The sequence below is a fragment of the Lissotriton helveticus genome, chromosome 7, assembly GCF_964261635.1.
Source record: "Lissotriton helveticus chromosome 7, aLisHel1.1, whole genome shotgun sequence".
Lineage (NCBI taxonomy): Eukaryota > Metazoa > Chordata > Amphibia > Caudata > Salamandridae > Lissotriton > Lissotriton helveticus.
Window position 1 is genome coordinate 1,822,378,938 of NC_136068.1, and position 21,911 is coordinate 1,822,400,848.

Below are 21,911 nucleotides of genomic sequence, written 5' to 3' on the forward strand. Positions count from 1 at the left end.
CATGCAAGCCAACTGGCGGATACTGCATGCAAGCCAAATGGCAATCACTGCATGCAAGTCAACTGGTGGTCACTGCATGCAAGTCAACTGGCAGTCACTGCATGCAAGCCAACTGGCAATCACTGCATGCAAGCCAACTGTCAGTCACTGCATGCAAACCAACTGGCAATCACTGCATGCAAGTCAACTTCAACTGGCAGTCACTGCATGCAAGCCAACTTGCGGATACTGCATGCAAGCCAACTGCCAGTCACTGCATGCAAGCCAACTGGCAGTCACTGCATGCAAGCCAACTGGCAGTCACTGCATGCAAGTCAACTGGTGGTCACTGCATGCAAGCCAACTGGGAGTCACTGCATGCAGGCCAGCTGGCAGCCACTGAATGCAACTAAACTGGTGGTCACTGCATGCAAGCCAACTTGCAATCACTGCATGCAAGCCAACTGCCGGTCACTGCATGCAAGTCAACTGGCAGTCACTGCTTGCAAGCCAACTGGCAATCCCTGCATGCAAGCCAACTGGCAGTCACTGCATGCAAGTCAACTGGCAGTCACTGCATGCAAGCCAACTGGCGGATACTGCATGCAAACCAACTGGCAATCACTGCATGCAAGTCAACTTCAACTGGCAGTCACTGCATGCAAGCCAACTTGCGGATACTGCATGCAAGCCATCTGCCAGTCACTGCATGCAAGCCAACTGGCAGTCACTGCATGCAAGCCAACTGGCAGTCACTGCATTCAAGTCAACTGGTGGTCACTGCATGCAAGTCAACTGGTGGTCACTGCATGCAGGCCAGCTGGCAGCCACTGAATGCAAGTAAACTGGTGGTCACTGCATGCAAGCCAACTGGCAATCACTGCATGCAAGCCAACTGCCGGTCACTGCATGCAAGCCAACTGCCGGTCACTGCATGCAAGTCAACTGGCGGTCACTGCATGCAAGTCAACTGGCGGTCACTGCATGCAAGTCAACTGGTGGTCACTGCATGCAAGTCAACTGGTGGTCACTGCATGCAAGTCAACTGGCGGTCACTGCATGCAAGCAACTGGCAGCCACTGCATACAAGCCATCTGGCAGTCACTGCATGCAAGCCAACTGGCGGATACTGCATGCAAGCCAAATGGCAATCACTGCATGCAAGTCAACTGGTGGTCACTGCATGCAAGTCAACTGGCAGTCACTGCATGCAAGCCAACTGGCAATCACTGCATGCAAGCCAACTGTCAGTCACTGCATGCAAACCAACTGGCAATCACTGCATGCAAGTCAACTTCAACTGGCAGTCACTGCATGCAAGCCAACTTGCGGATACTGCATGCAAGCCAACTGCCAGTCACTGCATGCAAGCCAACTGCCAGTCACTGCATGCAAGCCAACTGGCAGTCACTGCATGCAAGTCAACTGGTGGTCACTGCATGCAAGCCAACTGGGAGTCACTGCATGCAGGCCAGCTGGCAGCCACTGAATGCAAGTAAACTGGTGGTCACTGCATGCAAGCCAACTTGCAATCACTGCATGCAAGCCAACTGCCGGTCACTGCATGCAAGTCAACTGGCAGTCACTGCTTGCAAGCCAACTGGCAATCCCTGCATGCAAGCTAACTGGCAGTCACTGCATGCAAGTCAACTGGCAGTCACTGCATGCAAGCCAACTGGCGGATACTGCATGCAAACCAACTGGCAATCACTGCATGCAAGTCAACTTCAACTGGCAGTCACTGCATGCAAGCCAACTTGCGGATACTGCATGCAAGCCAACTGCCAGTCACTGCATGCAAGCCAACTGGCAGTCACTGCATGCAAGCCAACTGGCAGTCACTGCATGCAAGTCAACTGGTGGTCACTGCATGCAGGCCAGCTGGCAGCCACTGAATGCAAGTAAACTGGTGGTCACTGCATGCAAGCCAACTGGCAATCACTGCATGCAAGCCAACTGCCGGTCACTGCATGCAAGTCAACTGGCGGTCACTGCATGCAAGTCAACTGGCGGTCACTGCATGCAAGTCAACTGGCGGTCACTGCATGCAAGTCAACTGGTGGTCACTGCATGCAAGTCAACTGGTGGTCACTGCATGCAAGTCAACTGGCGGTCACTGCATGCAAGTCAACTGGTGGTCACTGCATGCAAACCAACTGGCAGTCACTGCATGCAAGTCAACTGGTGGTCACTGCATGCAGGCCAGCTGGCAGCCACTGTATGCAAGTAAACTGGTGGTCACTGCATGCAAGCCAACTGGCAGTCACTGCATGTAAGCCAACTGGCAATCACTGCATGCAAGTCAACTGGTGGTCACTGCATGCAAGTCAACTGGCAGTCACTGCGTGCATGCAAGCCAACTGGCAATCACTGCATGCAAGCCAACTGGCAGTCACTGCATGCAAGTCAACTTCAACTGGCAGTCACTGCATGTGGCAACTGGCGGATACTGCATGCAAACCAACTGGCAATCACTGCATGCAAGTCAACTGGTAGTCACTGCATGCACGCTTATATCGACTAATGTGGCCCAGCAGGCATCCCTAAAGAGCAAATCCCTATGAGTCCAGTAGAGGTCACTACAGAGCGAGTTAAAATGAGCTGAGAGACTCAAATTCATCTAAGAGAGTCCGCTATTGATCACTGCATGGTGTGTTGCTGTGAGCTAGGATAGACTCCTTCGGGTACTAGAGGCTTATCCAGTATGAGCTAAGAGAGACCATTAGCGGTCACGGCAGGCAGTGGCGTAACAAAACTTGAGGGGCTCCCCTACAAAGATCATGGAGGTCTCCCCCATACCTGGACCCAAGCAGGACCCCTTGCACAGTGCCAGAGGGGGCAGCATGCAGCTTGGGCCCCCCCCCACGTCGTGGGGGCTATTGTTACACCATCGATAGCGGGATAAGTAAATATGTGCTAAGAGGCAGATCGTCCACTGGGTGCCACTCCAGAGTGAGTCAATGTGAGTTACAAGAGGCCACCAGGGTGCAGTTTACCACTGTGGGGATGAAAATGAGCGAAGAGTGGCCACTGGCAAATGTGTGGGGTCAATATGCCTCTGGGTGTCACTCTGGAATGAGTCAGTAGGAACTAAGAGAGTCGATGTGTTTAATGAAGTGTGAGTCTATGATCTGAGAGGTCCAACGTGGTTCACTGCACATGAGTTGATTTGACCTAAGAGAGTCCCTTGTTGTCACTGCTTGGTGAGTCAGTATGAGCTAAGAGAGAAGCACAAGTTTCACTGCAGGGTGAGTCAGTAAGAGCTAAGAGAGAAACACAAGATTCACTGCAGGGTGAGTCAGTATGAGCTAAGAGAGAAACACAAGATTCACTGCAGGGTGAGTCAGTAAGAGCTAAGAGAGAAACACAAGATTCACTGCAGGGTGAGTCAGTATGAGCTAAAAGAGAACCTCAGGTTTCACTGCAGGGTGAGTTAGTATGATCTAAGAGAGAAACACAAGATTCACTGCTTGGTGAGTCAGTATGAGCTGAGAGAGAAACACAAGTTTCACTGCAGGGTGAGTCAGTATGAGTTAGGAGAGAATCATAGGTTTCACTGGGGAATGAATCAATATGAACTATGAAAGGACCACAGGTTTAATTGCAGGGGATGAGTCAATATAAATTAAGAGGACCAAAGGTTTCACTGCCGAGTGAGACAATATGAACTACGAGAGAAACATAGGTTTTGCTTCAGGGTGAGTCAGCATGAGCTAAAATAGAATTACTGTAGTCACTGTGTGTGAGTCAATATGAGATAAGAGAGAACTACAGGTTTCACTGCAGGGTGAGTCAATGTAAGATACAAAAGAAGCACAAGTCTCACTGCAGGTGGTGAGTCAATGTAGGATACAAGAGAAGCACAGGTCTCACTGCAGGGTGAGTCATTGTAAGATACAAGAGAAGCACAGGTCTCACTGCAGGGTGAGTCAATGTAAGATACAAGAGAACCACAGGTCTCCCTGCAGGGTGAGTCAATGTAAGATACAAGAGAACCACAGGTCTCACTGCAGCATGAGTCAGTGTAAGATACAAGAGAACCACAGGTCTCACTCACTGCAGGGTGAGTCAATGTAAGATACAAGAGAACCACAGGCCTCACTGCAGGGTGAGTCAATGTAAGATACAAGAGAACCACATGCCTCACTGCAGCCTGAGTCAATGTAAGATACAAGAGAAGCACAGGTCTCACTACAGGGTGAGTCAATGTAGGATACAAGAGAACCACAGGCCTCACTGCAGCATTAATCAATGTAAGATACAAGAGAACCACAGGTCTCACTCACTGCAGGGTGAGTTAATGTAAGATACAAGAGAACCACAGGCCTCACTGCAGCGTGAGTCAATGTAAGATACAAGAGAAGCACAGGTCTCACTGCAGGGTGAGTCAATGTAGGATACAAGAGAAGCACAGGTCTCACTGCAGGGTGAGTCATTGTAAGATACAAGAGAAGCACAGGTCTCACTGCAGGGTGAGTCAATGTAAGATACAAGAGAACCACAGGTTTCACTGCAGGGTGAGTCAATGTAAGATACAAGAGAACCACAGGCCTCACTGCAGCATGAGTCAATGTAAGAGACAAGAGAACCACAGGTCTCACTGCAGGGTGAGTCAATGTATGATACAAGAGAACCACAGGCCTCACTGCAGCATGAGTCAATGTAAGATACAAGAGAACCACAGGTCTCACTGCAGGGTGAGTCAATATAAGATACAAGAGAACCACAGGTTTTACTGCATGGTGAGTCAATACGAGCTAAAAGAAACTACAGACTTCACCACAGGGTGAGTCTATATAAAGTTGGAGAGAGCCATGTGTGGGTGAATGTAGCCAAATGTCTATAGCGGTCAATCTCGAAGCTAGAGAACTGAGTTCAAGTCAGCAATGGACGCTCAACTTCATGTGAGTCTGGGCAAATCACTTAATCTACCTGTGCCAAACAGAAAAAACATGAATGTGTCCATCTATAATGAAACTGGTGTTCATGTAAAGCACTCTTATACCTACGGGTCAAGTGTGCGCTACATAAAACTCCAAAAAAACATAGGTTTGACTGCAAGGTGTGTCAATATGAGCTAAGGGAGAACCACAGGTTTCATTGCAGAGTGAGCCAATATGAGCTAAGAGAAGCACAGTTTTGGCTGCAAGGTGTGTCAATATGAGGTAAGAGGGCCACAGGTTTCACTGCAGGGCTGTTCATTATGAGCTAAAAGAGAACCACAGCTTTCTTTTCATGGGGGGGTTCAATGTACTCTAGGAGAGAATCACAGGCTTCACTGCAGTGTAAGTGAATATGACCTAAGAAAGAAACACAGGTTTCACTGCTGGGTGAGCCAATATGAGGTAAGAGAACCACAGATTTCATTGCATGGGGTAAATATATGCTAGGAGGAACCACAGGTTTCACTTCTGTGTGAGTCAATATGACCTGAGAGAGAGAACCACAGGTTTCAATGCAGGGTCAGTCAACACTAGTAAAGAGATAACAGCAGGTTTCAGTGCATGGTGTAGGTTTAGAGTCCATCAAGGTTCAGTGCAGGATATCAACAACCACTAAATTGTCAAATTAAAGCATAGATTTGCTATTGTTAATTTCACATCTACACACCTTGAGGATATATATCTCATTAGAGCAACTGCAGCCCACTGGGATCAGTGCAGAACACATCAGAAACAGAGATCAGGAGGGTTCACAGTTTGGATTTATAGAGACCCAGGACAGACCTTGGGCTTCAACATGCCTCTCCAGCCCTGTGCCAAGCATTGCTCCCTTCCTCCCAGCACACAATGTCTCCCTCCTTCTCCCAGCCAGGGCCTTACCATTGGTAACTGATAGAGTCGACACATCCATGCAGTTGTTGTTGGTCTCCCTGCAGATCACACTACCTGGAGTTTGGCACTCTGAGGGCGTGGAGCAGCTCTTGCACTGCAGCTCGTTGGAGGTGACCTTCGCAGCTGCAGAGGGAAAGGTGATCCAGGTGAGCAAAGGGTTGTGGAACACTCAACAAATCAACCAGGCATCCAAGTCATTTCATTGGACAGTTACTGAAGATGAGAAGTCAAGGCACGTGACCCAACATGCGACGTGTCCCTGAGAACATGCACTGGCCGGTAAACACCCTTTACAACGCAACTGTTACAACGAAGTATCTTTACGATGCAACCATTACAACGCAACTTTTACAATGACTTGCGCTGGGGGGCGCTCTAGGATAGGGAATAGTTTCCAACACCTTCCCTACTATCCACTGGGACTGGAGGTGGAATAGTAAATTAAACTATTCACTATCCAGCGCCCCCCCCAACGCAAGTCGTTGTAAAAGTTGCGCTGTAAAACGTGCGTCGTAAAGGCATGCGTTGTAATAGCATGTGTTGTAATGTCATACATCCGCACTGGCCTGGTATGTGCCAAGAGTGGTTTGCACACACCCAGTAGTTCACTCCTGGCCCATACCCGGAAGGTGTCCCCATCAGTGGGTAAATCAGGCAAACAGGCAGGTCCAGCACGACCCCTCACTCGCAGTGAACTAGAACCGCGCCAGTGATCCAGCGGGTTGGTAATGAGTTCCTGCATCCGACCTCAGCATTAGAAAATGCACTGCGCATGTACATACTGGTGCTCAGTTCCATGCACCAACATAGTACAGAAGACATGCAACAAAATGGAAGCAAACATCAGGGTCATATGGGCTACAGCAACCACAAAGTATAGAGAATGAAACCCCCAAACACTCACTGTCGCTGTCTGTCTGTCTGCCTGCCTGTCTGTGTCAGTTTGTCTGTGTCTCTTTACAAAACTGTGCATGCCCTAGTAGCTAGTGACCAGTTAACCTGGCATGCTGAGAAGTGAGGTGAGAGAACTTCTTCCCTGACACAGCTTTCTCTTGCACAACCCACTGTTGGAGCTGGACTGTCTGGGATAACCCCTGGTGTCGTTGGAGCCCTCTGCTCTCTGCATCACTTGGTCCCCTCTACCTGTTCTATAGAGCTCTGCCCTTTTTGAATCTTTTCCCACATAGTGAGCAAAGTGCAAGGAGGTATGTGTGTGTCCTCATGACGAGTGAGAAGAGTAGCTTGAGTTTTCATGGCGGAGTCATGCTCTGATGTTGGGATTAACAGCTTCTATATTTCTCTCATATTTTTAACAAGGAAGGCTGTTTGTGTGTCACTAATAACTGATAGTCTGAAGCTTGCTCCCACACACCAGTGCCACTGAAAGGCTGGCAGGGGAAAATAACACTTTATGTAACGGTTTTTACACCGCGATGCAGTCACAATGCAGTTGTTACAATGACCACATTGTTACAACGCATGTCATTACAACGACTTGCGCTAGATGGCGCACTGGATTTAGGAGTAGCATGATTTACTATTCCAACTCCAGTGTTTGCAACACTAGGGAAGGTGTTAGAATAGTAAATCGTACTATTCCTTAGTCTAGAGTGCCATCTAGCGCAAGTCGTTGTAACGAACGCGTTGTGTTTGCATCGCAGTGTAAAATCCACAATGTAAATGTTGTTTCCCCTGGCAGGGCTGGAGAAGGGTGAGGTGGACTGTGCATGTTCCACTGAGGTGCACTTCCCATTTGATGCAGGATCCTTAAGCTGCAGATGCCCTTGCAAAGGTATGTCCCACAGAGGTTTCAGATAGTTAAACTTTAATCACCAAATTATAGATTTATACATCAGTTTCTAATCTGATTATCATTTGCTTTCTAAAGTGTTTCACATTTCATAACGTTTTTCTCAAAGTTTCATATTTAATTAGAGTTAGAGTTGAAGATGTTTGAACTAAAAAAAATGCACTTCAGTTTACATGTGCCACAAAATAAAACTTTATTTATATGCACCAATTTGCACTCTAAGTTTCAATATTTATTTCCACTTACAAAGGTACTATGCCTGCTGTGTGTGTGTTTGTATGTGTGTGTATATAGATATATATGTATATAAAGATATCCATATATATATATATATATATATATATATATATGTATATATATATATATATATATATATATATATAAACAATAAAGAATAGTAATTTAACTTATGCAGTAGCGTAGTATATCTTTACCTCTCAGAAACTTTTACGAAAAACGAACACTCACTGGATGATGTCATCAGTTATATCATTTGAGATGTCATCAGTGATCTCACTGACCATGTGTCATGTGTGATGTAATATGTGAGGTCATAAGCAATGCATTGCAGGCATAAGGTATAGTTAACTTAGGTAACTATAACTGCTGAATTTTAATTGTTTTGTATGCGTGAAATTTGAGCCTAACTATAACGTCTCTGTAACCTTTATTTTTCTCAGTACATCTTGAAGTTAAAACATTTTTTTTCCTAACTATAACATCGCTGTAACCTTTGTTTATTGAGTGAATATCTAAGTTTTTTTAACTCTATATCCTAACTATAACATGCCTATAACCTGTTTTTTCAGTGAATTTCTACGTTTGAAAAAATTGTATCTCCTAACTATAACATCCCTGTAACCGTTGGTCTTTTTCACTGAATTTCAATGTTTATTCAGATTTTACTTCCTAACTGTAACCTGTAACCTTTGAGGGTGGGTGTGTGAGTGACTGTATATGTAGGTGAGTGGGTGTGTGAGTATCAGAGTGGGTCTGTATGTGGGTCTGTAATTCTCTGAGTGGGTCATGGAGTGGGTGTATGAGTGTCTGTGAGTGAGTGGATAAGTGTCTGATTGGGTCTGTGAGAGCATGCAAGAGTCTCTGATTCGGTCTGTGTGTGGGTGTATGAGTGTCTGTGAGTGAGTGGATAAGTGTTTGATTGGGTCTGTGAGAGCATGCAAGAGTCTCTGATTCGGTCTGTGTGTGGGTGTATGAGTGTCTGTGTGGATCTGTGAGTGGGTGCGTGAGTGTCCAAGTGGATCAGTGAGTGAGTGTGTGAGTCTCTGAGTGGGTCTGTGAGTAGGGGCATGAGTGTTTGATTGGGTCTGTGAGAGCATGCAAGAGTCTCTGATTCGGTCTGTGTGTGGGTGTATGAGTGTCTGTGTGGATCTGTGAGTGGGTGCGTGAGTGTCCAAGTGGATCAGTGAGTGAGTGTGTGAGTCTCTGAGTGGGTCTGTGAGTAGGGGCATGAGTGTGTAAGTAGGTGTGTGTGTCTTTGAGTGGGTCTCTGAATGTGTGTGTAAGTCTCTCAGTATGTCTGAGTAGGTGAATGAGTGCTTGAATTGATGTATATGTGTCTGTCAGTGGGTATGTGAGTCTCTCAGTGGGTCTGCCAGTGGGTGCGCCAGTTGGTCTATGAGTGGTTTGCAGCAAAAAAAGTAGAGGGGCACACAGGAGCAGGTCCTCGTGCCAGCTCCCCCTGTGATGTTCCTCCTGTCCAGCTTGCTTGCAGCCTTCAGTTTTGTGCCTCCTCTGCATGTTTTCCCCTTGTTTTCCTGCCTTTTCTCTGCTTGCTCCTGCCATCTCTGTTGCCTCTTAATGCTTGTTCTGCCAATTATTTTGCCTATTTCCTCTCTCCCCACCCTTGATTCTACCTCTTACTGCTCATTTCTGATGTTTCTCACCTCTATCTTGCCTCTTTCTGCCTATTCTGACCATTATTTTGCCTCTTTATACTCTTGCCTGACCTTTAGTTGTCCTCTTTATGCTAGTTTCTCACCTTTATTTTGCCCCTTACTTGTGTGTTACCCTCATTTTGCCTCTTTCTCCTCATTTCTCACCACTATTTTGCCTCTTCCTGCTGATTTCTGACCACTATTTTGCCTGTTTCTGCTAGTTTCTCACCTTTATTTTGCCTGTTTCTGCTTGTTTCTGACCTATATTCTGCCTCTTTTGGATCGTTTCTCACCTTTATTTTGCCTCTTTCTGATAATTGCTGGCCTTTACTTTGCCTCTTTCTGCTTGTTTCTGATCTAATTTTGACTTTTTTTTCTGCTCACTTCTGATCTTCCTCCCAAGGACCACGGGGGGAGCCTCAAAGCCCCTCTCCCAGCCAGCTCCCCACCTCCGGGGGGAGCCAGCATTGCTGCTGCACACAGGTAGCTGCTGAAAATGCATCTACCTGTGTGCAGGATCAACCCTTTCACCTCTTTCCTGGCCTGCATGACTGAGGGCAGGAAAAGAGATGGAACCTCCCCTTCCAGCAAGCAGGAGCACTTTGACAACTCTCGCCTGCTGGAACTGGAGTGTTAGTGGTTCTGTTGGGTAGGACAACTAATTTATACACAGTAATCAATACTCTGGAAATATTTGTAAACAACACACCAACAGAACAGAAATAAACACGGCTCTTAATCAGCAGTGATTAGTATTTTTACTTTACATGCTTAAATATGGCTGTCAAGTGACCAGCTACACAAACAAGAACAATACAACACTCAGGTGTATCCTGAGTGACTTTAGGTGATTAGTTACTGTAGTGCTATACATGAAGTGACAATGAAGACATATGAATACAAACAAACGGGGGGTGTCTTCGATAGTCAGGTCCGATTTTACAAGCATATCACTCCGACAAAGAAAATGATTTCCTATTCAGTTCAGCGGATTGTGTGGACTGGTGGATATAGTAACGTTGTTAGGAAACTATAACTTGTGGCCTAAAGTTACTTAACGGTACGAGTTGTAGATTGTTCAGATAGGTATACCTATCAGTATAGTATTAACTACCTAATTTCTATAGTTTTTTAGAGGTAAAACATGAACCTAACTATAATATCCATATAACCTTTGGTTTTTTTCAGTAAATGTTGATTTTTGTAATATAAAATAGTATATAATTACCGTACTTTAATACAACCACCACCGCGTGCATCAATTATTTTTTGTTTTAAATAAGTCAATTTTTTTTCATTTTTGGTGGTCAGTGAAACTGACCTTTCAACATAAATCATAGTAAAATACTCAATTTCAAGCAACACGTGATGAAGACAGATATACCAACTTAATTTATAGTAAGGCACTCTCAATCCAAAATGTCTTAAAAAGCAAGAAGCATTATTTCCTAAATGAGATTGTCCATTTATAACAATATTTCCAACAATATGTCAACCGTCCATCATTTAAGATGGATAAATCAGCATGAACTATAATTTCAAGTGATAGAGAGTGGGGATAAAAAGGTAGAAAAAAAAATAATATATATATATAGGAGCTCCACGTATGCCGGCAAAACTTCTTGGATTAGGTGCACGGACTGCACAACGTGGCGCCCCCCGACCTGGACTGTTGGTATCGGGGAGAGGGAGCAGATGATCTGCTGACGGGGTTGCCTGGCAACGATGCAATCCGCCAAGGAGATCCTGCTAATTTATAGGAGCGCCATATTGGAGAACATTATTGTATGCCAGGGTGGGTCACTGTACCTTGCTTTGGACTCCAAGGGCATGTTCCAGGTAGCGGGATCTGTGTTCAGCATCTGGGGACTTCAGAGTAAGAAAGCGGCAAAACACTCGAAGGATGGAACTTTCCCTGTACGCTTTCTAGTGCTACAACATCTAGCCAATGGGAGTCCTCGGTAGGACTTATAAAAAAAATCCCCGCGAAAGACTAACATTTTGAAGCAGGGGGTAGGTGCTCCCCATCCCTGGGCCGTATTTTTGTCCCAGAGACCCCATCTCCCGAGACCTGGCTTTATTGTAAATTGGGTGGGGGCACACAGCCCCCTCTCTGGGTTTATTTCTGGCCAAAGGCACCAGTAAATGGTGGGTGCCCTAGAACCCACTCAGGGCACACACTTCCTCTTTGTTGGAGGCTGCGAAGGGAGCACAATTGCACCCATGGCCCCAGCCAACTCCTCGCCCCCAGCGAGAGCCGAAATTGCTCCTGTCCACAGGGAGCAGCTAAAAATGCTGCTTCCTGTTGGCTGGAGCAATTTTTTCATCTTTTTCCTGCCCGCTGTGAAGTTAGCTCCGTGTGGGCGGGAGCCTTTCGCATTCTCCAGCCTGCTGGCAGTGGATTTAGTGGTTGCTCTCACTTGTCAAGAGCTCTGAAACTGCTCCCGCCAAACGAAAGCAAACACATGTTTACCCGCTGGCACCATTGCAGGCAGAAAAAACGCTATGTCTCAGGGGACAATACTTTGGGACACAGCTGGAGTCAGCCAAGGCCCTCCCTCTCATTTGTTGGGTACTTCCTGGCATCAGGGGCAGGGGTCCCTGGGGCCAAAAATGGCAGCCGCTCTCCCCTATCTCTTTAGTCCATACCCAAAGTGTGGTGGTCCCTGGGGAAACTGGCCTGGGAGGGGGGGCCCCGTGGCCCCTCTCACTTAGTTTCTAAGGCTGGGCCAAGGGCCAAGGGCGATGGGTTCCCCGGGGCCAGAATTGGCTTGGGAGGGGGCCCACACAGTCCCCTCACACCTAATTTCTAATGCCCAGCCCCAGGGGATGGGATCCCCAGGCCCAAGGTCAGCCCGGGAGAGGGGCAGTGCGGCCCATTTAGAAATGTTGCTGCCAATTTGTAGGGGGATCTGTGAATCTGCTGCAAAATTAGGCAAAAAAAGCATGGATTCATGTGCTTCATTTTTAAACCCCCCCACCTTAGGTGGGCCAGGGCTTGGGGGGACAAGGCAATTATTAATTTTGTTGGGGGGCACATTGCCGCCTACACAGGCCATTTTTGCCCTGAGTACCCCGGGGCTCAAAGCATTTAATAAGGGCAACAAGCATATGTCCCTACTCACCTGGATGTTTTTGACTCCAGGGGGAGGGGGCCACATGGACCCAAAAACACCATCACCCGGGACTCACTGTATTTTCTAAGGGAAGGGGTGCCATACAGCACCCCTCCCTAAGCCTCTAAAGGGGATGTACGACATTACAACGCATGCTTTTACATCGCATGCTTTTACAACGCGAGTTTTACAACGCATACCATTACAACGCATAGTGCTTTGGGGCGCTGGATAGTGAAATATTTAATTTACTATTCCAACTCCAGTCCCCGTGGATAGTAGGGAAGGTGTTGGATAGTAAATTAAATATATTCCCTATCCTAGAGCGCCCCCCAGCGCAATGCGTTGTAATGGTTTGCATTGTAAAAGCTGCGATGTAAAAGCATTGCGTGGTAAAAGTTGCGTTGTAAGTGATGTTTCCCCTCAAAAGGCCTTGAACCCCATCACTGATGCCAACATGGAAACACATCAAGATATTGCCCCTTCCCAGAGGGAGCAGCATGAACAGCTGCTGCCTGCAGGCAGGAGCAATGCCAGATGCAGCAGCATGCGGGGAGTAGGCTGGTGTTACAGGGCACTGCATCGCCCAGCATCCCCCTAGAGGGACATGTGGGTGCTCGTGGGTGGGCACCAGGGCACCCACCTAAATGAAACACAGGTCCTAGGGTAGGGGATCTCCGGGGCAAGAATAGGCTTGGGTAGGGAGGCTGCACGTCCCTCATCCCTTTAAAAAAGCACAGCCCAGGGGGATGCAATCCCAGGGCCTTTTTAGTGCTTGTTGATGGGGGCCATGCAGCCCCTCCTTTTAATTAGGAGGTTGGGCCCTGGAGGCTCGGTGCTGGAAAGGACTCAGTGAGGGGGGTTGTGTAGCCCTCCTTGTAAAGAATGGACCTAGAGGATGGGGTTTCCAGGCCCTAATGTGGCTCAGAGAAAGGGTCACTTGCCCCCCTCTCCTTTAAAATACATTGATCCCTGGGAGATGGGGGCCTAATTAGGCTCCAGGAGGTGGGCCTGTGGCTTCCCCCCCTTTTAATTTTATTTGGCCCCAGGATATGGGGTACCCGGGACCCCAGAAAGCTCAAGAAGTGGGGCTGTATGCCCTCTCCCCTTTAAAATACATAGGTCCTAATAAGGCTTGAGAAGGAGGGCTTCATCATTCCCTCCCCTTTTATATTATATTTGGACCAAAGGATGGGTTCCTGGGGTCCAAAGACCAATCCTGTGCCACGTGGCAAAGGCTCAGCTTCCTGCTGCAGACGGCTGGTGACCGGGTACGGCAGAGGGTTGGCTGACTGCAGGGGGTGGGGTGGCCACAGGGCCTGGCCATAGGCTAACCCCTCGTCACACATGGCAGAAGGCCCTGGGGTTTCCCAATGGTGGGGTTGGCCACAAGGCCGCAGGCCAGGCTTATCTTTAGTAAGTATATCTATGGTTATTATGATTATCTTTAGTAACTATAACTCGTGCCTTAAGGAAACTATAACTCACGCCCCTGCCATGCACTGCTAATTACCCCACATATTCCATCACCCATGACATCTCCTATGACATCATTGATAATATCACTGCAACGTTTGCAATGAAATTATTTATGAGAACACTGTGCATGGTGAGGTATGGCCCTTCTCCTCTTTTGGGATCCTGGGGGCGCGGGCCCATACCCTCTTTTTACGATTTAAGCCCATAGATGAAGCCTCTGGGGCCTAACTGGGCTTGGGGAGGGTGGCTGTGCGTTCCTATTCCCTTAATATATACAGCCCTGGGTGATGGGGTTCCCAGGGTCCACAATGGCTCTGATGGGAGCCCTACTAATACCTCCTCCCCACATATTTAATAAAGAAAATGTAGGTCACAATTTTCTTTGTGTTTTTGTAAATAAAAGTTCCTGTTTGTTTCAGGCTTCATTCAAATTAATCACACTGGGAAAAAAAACATTCAGGAGAATTCACAGAGAAACCAGGTCTGAAATACCTCCTATTCATTGCCCCTTTCCTCCATTATGTGTGAGCACCAGTTAGTTTGGTAAATACCAGTAAACTCTGCCACACATGAGACCTGGGTGACTTTCGGATTTCTTCATCTCATGCATTGCTGGACCATGCACAGTTTCAGTGGCGGCTCCTCCGCCAGGGCGGAGGAGCGTCGTCTCACTACTCTTAGAGCAGTGAAAAAAAGGAAAAATAAAATAATAATAACACAATGTTATTATCATTACGGGGTAGGGCTGGACTGCTCACAGAGCAGGCGGAGGAGTGGTGGGGCAATTTCTAAGTGTGCATGACGGTTTGGCTGTCCGTCTTGGGCCGGCCAAACAGTCATGCGCACTTTGCATTTTCTCCAACAGGCTGTATTACAGCCTGGGAGGAGAAACTGCGTAGGCTCATAGTCCCCGCCTGAGCACCAAACCATGGTGCACTGACCAATCAAGACGCTGCTGTCACGTTGACAGCAGCAGCAGAATTGGCTTAGGGGAGTCTGTGTGCTTCCTGCTTCTGTCTCAGAACTCATCTGGAAGAGAAGCGGAGGAGAGGAGTGGCTGTGACAAGGTAAGTGTATCTTTTTGCCACCCTACCCGCCTGCCCTGCCATCCCCAATATGTGCCAGCCGCCACTGCACAGTTTATGCCTCCCCCATCACTAGGGTGTTAAGCGAATCTCTTGAGCCGGTCGCATTCTGTCCTGCACTCACCTGAGAAGCTGTTGAGGTTGCAGTAGTTGCTCTCGCAGCAGGTGGCAGTCATGAAGATGGAGCCGGCTCCGATGCTCAGGACCGAGGTGGTGTTGCAGAGTGCGGTGGTGGAGCAACCTTTCATCACTGTGTCAACAGATGTACTGCCTGTAAAAGAGAAGCAGTTACCAAAACTAGTTAGGAATTTCTCAGAGTACTTGTCCCCAACCATCAAGCATGGGTGGGCCACCTCTCCATCACTGGCAGGTCCACGACTAAACAGAACGCAGGTTCTCAAACACAGGCCCAACACCTGAGGGCCTTTGCTGCTTCTATCATCTTGGGCACTTTCCATCCCCATGGGATGTATGACGTTACAACGCATACTTTTACAACGCATACCATTACAACGCATTTTTTACAATGCAAAATCCAGTACAACGCATTCCAGTACAACGCATGCTATTACAACAAATATTGTTAAACTACCTTTACAACGCATTCCATTACAACGCATACTACCTTTACAACGCATACCATTACAACGCAAAAAATTACATTGCATTATTGGTAAGTATTGGATAGCATAGGGGTAAAAATTACTATTCTAACTCCAGGGGGTGCAACAGTAGGGTAAGTGTTGGATAGTGTAGGGGTAAAAATTACTATTCTAACTCCAGGGGGTGCAACAGCAGGGTAAGTGTTGGATAGTGTAGGGGTAAAAATTACTATTCTAACTCCAGGGGGTGCAACAGTAGGGTAAGTGTTGGATAGTGTAGGGGTAAAAATTACTATTCTAACTCCAGGGGGTGCAACAGCAGGGTAAGTGTTGGATAGTGTAGGGGTAAAAATTACTATTCTTACTCCAGGGGGTGCAACAGTAGGGTAAGTGTTGGATAGTGTAGGGGTAAAAATTACTATTCTAACACCAGGGGGTGTAACAGTAGGGTAAGTGTTGGATAGTGTAAGGGTAAAAATTACTATTCTAACTCCAGGGGTATGCGTTGTAATAGTATGCGTTGTAATGACTGCGTTGTAATGACATGCGTTATAATGGTATGTGTTGTAGTGTAATTCGTTGTAATGGTTGCGTTGTAAAGACATGCGTTGTAATGGATGTTGCGTTGTAAAAGTTTCATTGTAATGGTAGTGCGTTGTAAAAGTTGCGTTGTAAAGGTTGTTTCCCATCCCCATGTCTCTCTCCTGGAGTCCAGATTCAGATCTTCATGCAGTTTGTTCTGGAGCAACCCCCTCTGTCCTGGGCGACTCTATCCAAGCCTACTCTGGTACTTTTCAACCTTACTTCTTACATCTCAAAACTGCCCCACATGGGTTTTCTTCTATTTCCCAACTAATGCCATCCTGTTAAAAATGTTTTCCATAATTAAAGACATGCTTCAGTAGTAATTGGAGTACAACATAAATGTAAAAGAAGATGAGATAAATCAATGGAGAGGTAAGTGCCAGCGAATCCAAGTGTTTGCGAGGCCTCTTCTCTGTGGCCAGGGGTCATCAGCAGTAGTAGTCCCTAATGGTGTCCATCGTTTAATGCTGGTGTAAGAGTGCCTTAAATACAATGCGCTACGCGCAAATAACCTAGGGGCCAGATGTACGACGGTTTTGGCATGCGCAAACAGGTTTGCGAACCCGTTCGTGCATGCAAAAGCCATTAGGGTTATGTACAATACTAAAATAGTAATGGTATTGCAAGTCGCTATTAGGAAGGGGGTATTCCCTTCCTAATAGCAGGTGCTACCACATGGACAAAGGTTTTGCGGGTGCAAAACTCTCGCAAATTACCACCCTCTTCCCCTTTACAAACACAGGGGAAAACATTTTTTAAAGGCAGCCAGTGGTCACAAGGACAACTGCCTGCCCTTAAAAAATTCAACAAAAACGTTTATTTTATTTAAAAAAAGCATCCCGTTTTCCTTTAAGGGCTTCGCGGGCTTTTTCAAGGCAAAAATAATAGTATGGTGAGTGGCGTATATTCATATGAGTCAATAAAAAGTCGATCTTTTGATCCCTAGTCCTTAAAGCCTTAGAATTGTAGATGCGAAGATTGTTCCATGAAGTTATTGTGCATCACATCCATTTGTCACTCAGTAGTATATATTTTAATAAAAGCTTGTGGGAGCCATGATAAGTTCCATCGCCATAGCGAAAAGGTCGCGTGTACGCAAGGCGTTTCTCTTCCGCGTTCGTCTTTCAGACATGGAGGTCTGCTGAGCCCAGCAGGTCACCATCCTTGGGAGAGCCTCCCATTCCCAATGGGGTCGCAAATTGCGAGAGGCTCATTAATATTCATGAGCCTCTCTATTTGCAACCCCATTTGGAATCGCTAACAGTGTGTTATACACTGTTGTACACCAAAAATAGCGTCTCGCAAATTTCGAGTCGCAAAAGACTTGCAAATTGCGAGGTGCTATTTTGGCCATCGTACATCTGGCCCCAAGTCACTTCTTTGGCCCAACTGACACTCCTGTGGTAGTAAAGGGGAGCAGTTAAAAGAGACATAGTGCAGGGTTTGGAGTTTAGTCACATCTCACAGAGTAGTGGCTCACCTTAACCACAATGTCCAGTCAAAGCAGCAGAAGACTAGTGGCCTCATTTACAAGCCCTGCGCGCCGCCGGTGTGACACTTCTTTTGACGCACCGGCGGCGCTGGTGCCTGTCCATATTAACAAGGCCACGTGAAGTCACCCTGCGTGACTTTTCTTGGCCTTGTAAATATGGGCCCCTTTCATGCATTACTCTGCGTGAAAGAGGCATTCCATGGGTGTTGTTATGGGTGTTCCCGCGCAACATTCATCTAACCTGACACATTTCCGCATTTACGATATTTTGAAAAGTTCGGAATGCAGCAGAATCCTTCGCCTCTTCAGGTGGTATTCTGAAGCACGCATAGAAAGAGGAAAATGCCAACAATGATTTTGTGCAAACGGTATCCCTTCCTGCACAAAAAGAATCATTTCTGCAGCACGAGCAACCTTGCAACATAATGCAAGGGTCCGTGCACTCATGCATGGCAGCCAATTGTGTGCCAGTGCAGGGGAAAGCACAAGGATGAGTTGTATTGTTGTTAATACAATGCACCACCGTGCTTTTAAAATGATGGAGCTCGGCACAGCATAATGGCTTACGGTGAAACACTGCGTCATTTTGTAGTAAATGAAGCCACCACGTATTTAATATATAAGTAGCAAAGTAGGCTCTAATAGAGACAAACAGCACAAAAATCCAGAATGTTCTAGCACCTTCTGGAAGATAGAGACAGCTCCAAACCTTGGTTGGCAGGACAGCGCTAGAATTCAAACACAGGCGTCAAAGGCAAAGCCATCCTGAGGGAATCCCTGGAAGTAACTGAGTCTTAGGGCTTGCGGTGGGCTTTGCATACAGCGCCAAGTCAGCAACAAGCATTTGCAATGCAATAGGTCTCGCAATTGCGAGATTTTGAGCTATTGGCATTGTAAATGACAATGCCTTTTTTATGTGTTTAAAAAACCTGCACTAATAAAAGGCATTTGTCATTTGCAATACTAATAGGTCAGAGTTTCTAACATGCGAGATCTATTGCATTGCAAACGCTTGTTAGAAAATGTCACGGGGAGAAGTTATCGGTCCACTAACTTAACAAAGCCAATGACGCACCATCGCGCTCACGTGGCCATGAATGGCCGGGGTGGTGTGTTATGTGAGAGAGCCCAGCTGCAAGCTATCTCCCTTATCAAACCATCCCTCTCTCAGTGGACAGGCTTGGGGCCCATGAAATAAGGCTGCAATGTGGCAAATGCGTGCTGACCCCATCTCCCGCCCCTGCAAAGCTAAAATAAACAAACTATTTAAAACAAGACTTAAAAGCATCTGTCTTCCTTCCAGTGTACTAGCAATAAACAGAACTCAAATGCCAGCAATCGATAACATGACGTAACCCCTGCACCCCCCACCCCACCTACAATTCAAAACACCCAAACTTTCTTCACCGCTCTTATGGCCCTTGCCCTGTGCACTCACAGAAAGCAAGCTGCCGCGTCCAGCGAGTGGTAGGGGGTTCGAGGTGAATGTGAATTACAAAGAACGAACAGCGGGAGGACACCAGGGGTGGGTTAAACAGAACGGACAGCTTGAGAAGGGTGGGGGTTGGTTTAAACTGAACAGACTGCAAAAGGACAGACAAATGATCAGAGAATGGCGGGGCTGGCGTAACAGAACAGATAGTCGGAGAAGTGAAGGGGGTTGGGTGAAACAAAACGGATAGCGGGACAAGGGTGGGGTGAGGAAGAGGCACTATAGACACATACATTCTACAAGAGTGCATGTGCAAAAGTTAAATAAGCCCCTGTTGGATAACTGATGGCGTCAGTCTGCTTTCACAAATGTTTTCATGACAAAACGACTTGCACAGTTTTCTGCTGCACTATATGTTGCAGGGATCGCATTTAAGCGAGCTTGTTGGTCGTGAGGTTAACCTGTGTAGGATGTAAAGCTGCAAATGTGTAATTAGAATCCGGGAAATGTTCTAGCCTCGGTGATTTGTTTTGAATTGCCGCCCACAGTTCGTTTAAACACTGCCACACCTTTGCCCACTTGTAGCAACGCTAGCTAATTACCACAGAAACTCCGCTGGCCAAGACCTGCAAAGCAGGAAATGTATAAGTTAATTAGTTAACAACCTACACCGCCAGTGTGCGTGCAGAGTCGTCTCTCCCTTTCTCAATTGTTTTAGGTTATATTTATTTGCTAAAATAAGCAGTGTTTTCAGTATATTTTACAGAACCAATGTATAGAGCAAGCAGCACAGTGTGTTTTTTTTTATCAGCTTCACCGAGAAACACGTGTCCTGACGGCGCGGGAAACAGCGCCATAAACAATAGCTCGCGCGGCAGCAGGGGGGAGGGATTCACTCGCGGGAGCGATAATTGCGACCAGATGGGCCGCGCGCACCCGCGAGTGAATCTTCTGACGTGCACGCGTTGCAATTGAAGGCAATGGAACGCGTGCACGTGCTTGGCTGAAAAGCCTAGGCGGTCGGAAAAGGTCTTTTTCCTTTGCAGCGCATACGCGCTGCGAAGGCGAGACCCTAAAAGGGGCATCAAAGCAGCCATGTGTAAGGGACACCATGATTCATCAGTCCTTTATCCCGGCTCCTTAGTTGCTCAGTGAGTAAAGGCAGGAAAATGAAATGGTTTGAACCCAGAGAGCAGATAATCTACCCACAGACTGACAGCCCACAGTGAGGGATCTGTGAAGCTTTAAGTTCTTCACGCAGCTAGGTAAAGATTGCCAACATGGCTGCTCACCAAGGAAACTAACTGCACTGGATACATCACCCACGCAGGGCGTAGCATGTGGACGCAACACATCTGCTCCCTGGGTTTTCTCTCTACCCCTCAGAGCTGCTCTTAGACATGAGCTGCAGGGGGCGCTCCATCAATTTCCGGGCCAGGAGAAGTCTGGTCCAAGGGGGATGCTGCTCTGGTGGGCTACAGTGGGGTGGCTAGAGGCCATTATTGGCAGAGGGAACCCCCCCCAATTTATGATCATTTATTAAATCAATTAGCACCTTTGCAGTTTAACCCCTTCCGCGCTGATGACAAAGCCAGCTCGTCATGGGCGTTACCTGCGCTACGCGGATGACGAGCTGGCTTTGTCACAAACCGCGCGTTTTTCAAAAATCAGCGCACAGCGGGAAAACCCGCTAGCGCGGTAGCGGTTAAGAATATGGTCACTGAAATTTGGGACTCACACTACCCAACCGCCAAAAAAAGGCAAACTACAAAGAAAAGTTTACTACTAATCTAAAAAATTGTAACAGGGGCTTACTGGTAGGCAGTGAACAAGAGATAAACAAAACAAGTGAGGGGAGGCTAGCTGGTATAGGCTGCATGAAGGGGTGTCACTGGAGGGGATATCATAACTCTATAATATACTTTAATGGACAAGGGTCTGTATTTTTCAGTCTATCATGATCAGAATATCAAATATTCTACGTCAAGGGAGTAACCAGAAAATTAAAATACTCCCCATTTTGAATTAAAGCTTTTGATGGCACAAAGAAAGCAAATCTAGTGAGCCCAAGCCTCCCCAGCAGAGCCCCCTTGTCTCTTCTATTCAAGCACCTATCTATTCATCATGTAACGCTTCCATCCACCCTCTGATATCCACTATTTCACCTTTAGATTCTGTCGTCTATTAATTCATCCATCATTAAATCTTTCCCTATTCCACCCATCCATCCACCCACTCCATCCATCCACTATGCCATTTATTAATCCATCCATCCGCTCTGCCGTCCATTCATCTATCCACTAGTCATCCATCCATTCTGCCTTCCATTCATCCATCCACTCGCCGTCCATTCATCCGCTCTGCTGTCCGTTTGACACCCCCATACATCCAGCCATCATGCGTTCACACACTCTGTCATCCACTTGTCCATCCATCCACTTGCCGTCCACTCTGCCATCTATTCACGCGTGCTTTTACCCACTCATCCACCCCTATACTCCTTCATCCTTATACCTGTTTATCCACCTATCTTGTTACTCAATAATCCTTTCACCTGTTCACCCACCTATCCATTCACTCACCCATTCACCCATCTATTTAC

The 21,911-nt window shown here is 46.9% G+C and overlaps 1 protein-coding gene across 1 annotated transcript in view; it reads right to left on the reverse strand.

Annotated features, from left to right (window-relative positions):
- The window catches only part of LOC144770812 (urokinase plasminogen activator surface receptor-like), a 185,484-nt gene that overhangs the window by 18,665 nt on the left and 144,908 nt on the right, over positions 1-21,911 (reverse strand). The window contains exons 3-4 of the mRNA XM_078655580.1: positions 15,323-15,469; positions 5,802-5,936 (exon numbers count right to left, since the gene is read on the reverse strand). Of these exons, the coding sequence (XP_078511706.1) occupies positions 5,802-5,936; positions 15,323-15,469 (282 nt within the window). The remainder of the gene's footprint in view (positions 1-5,801; positions 5,937-15,322; positions 15,470-21,911) is intronic.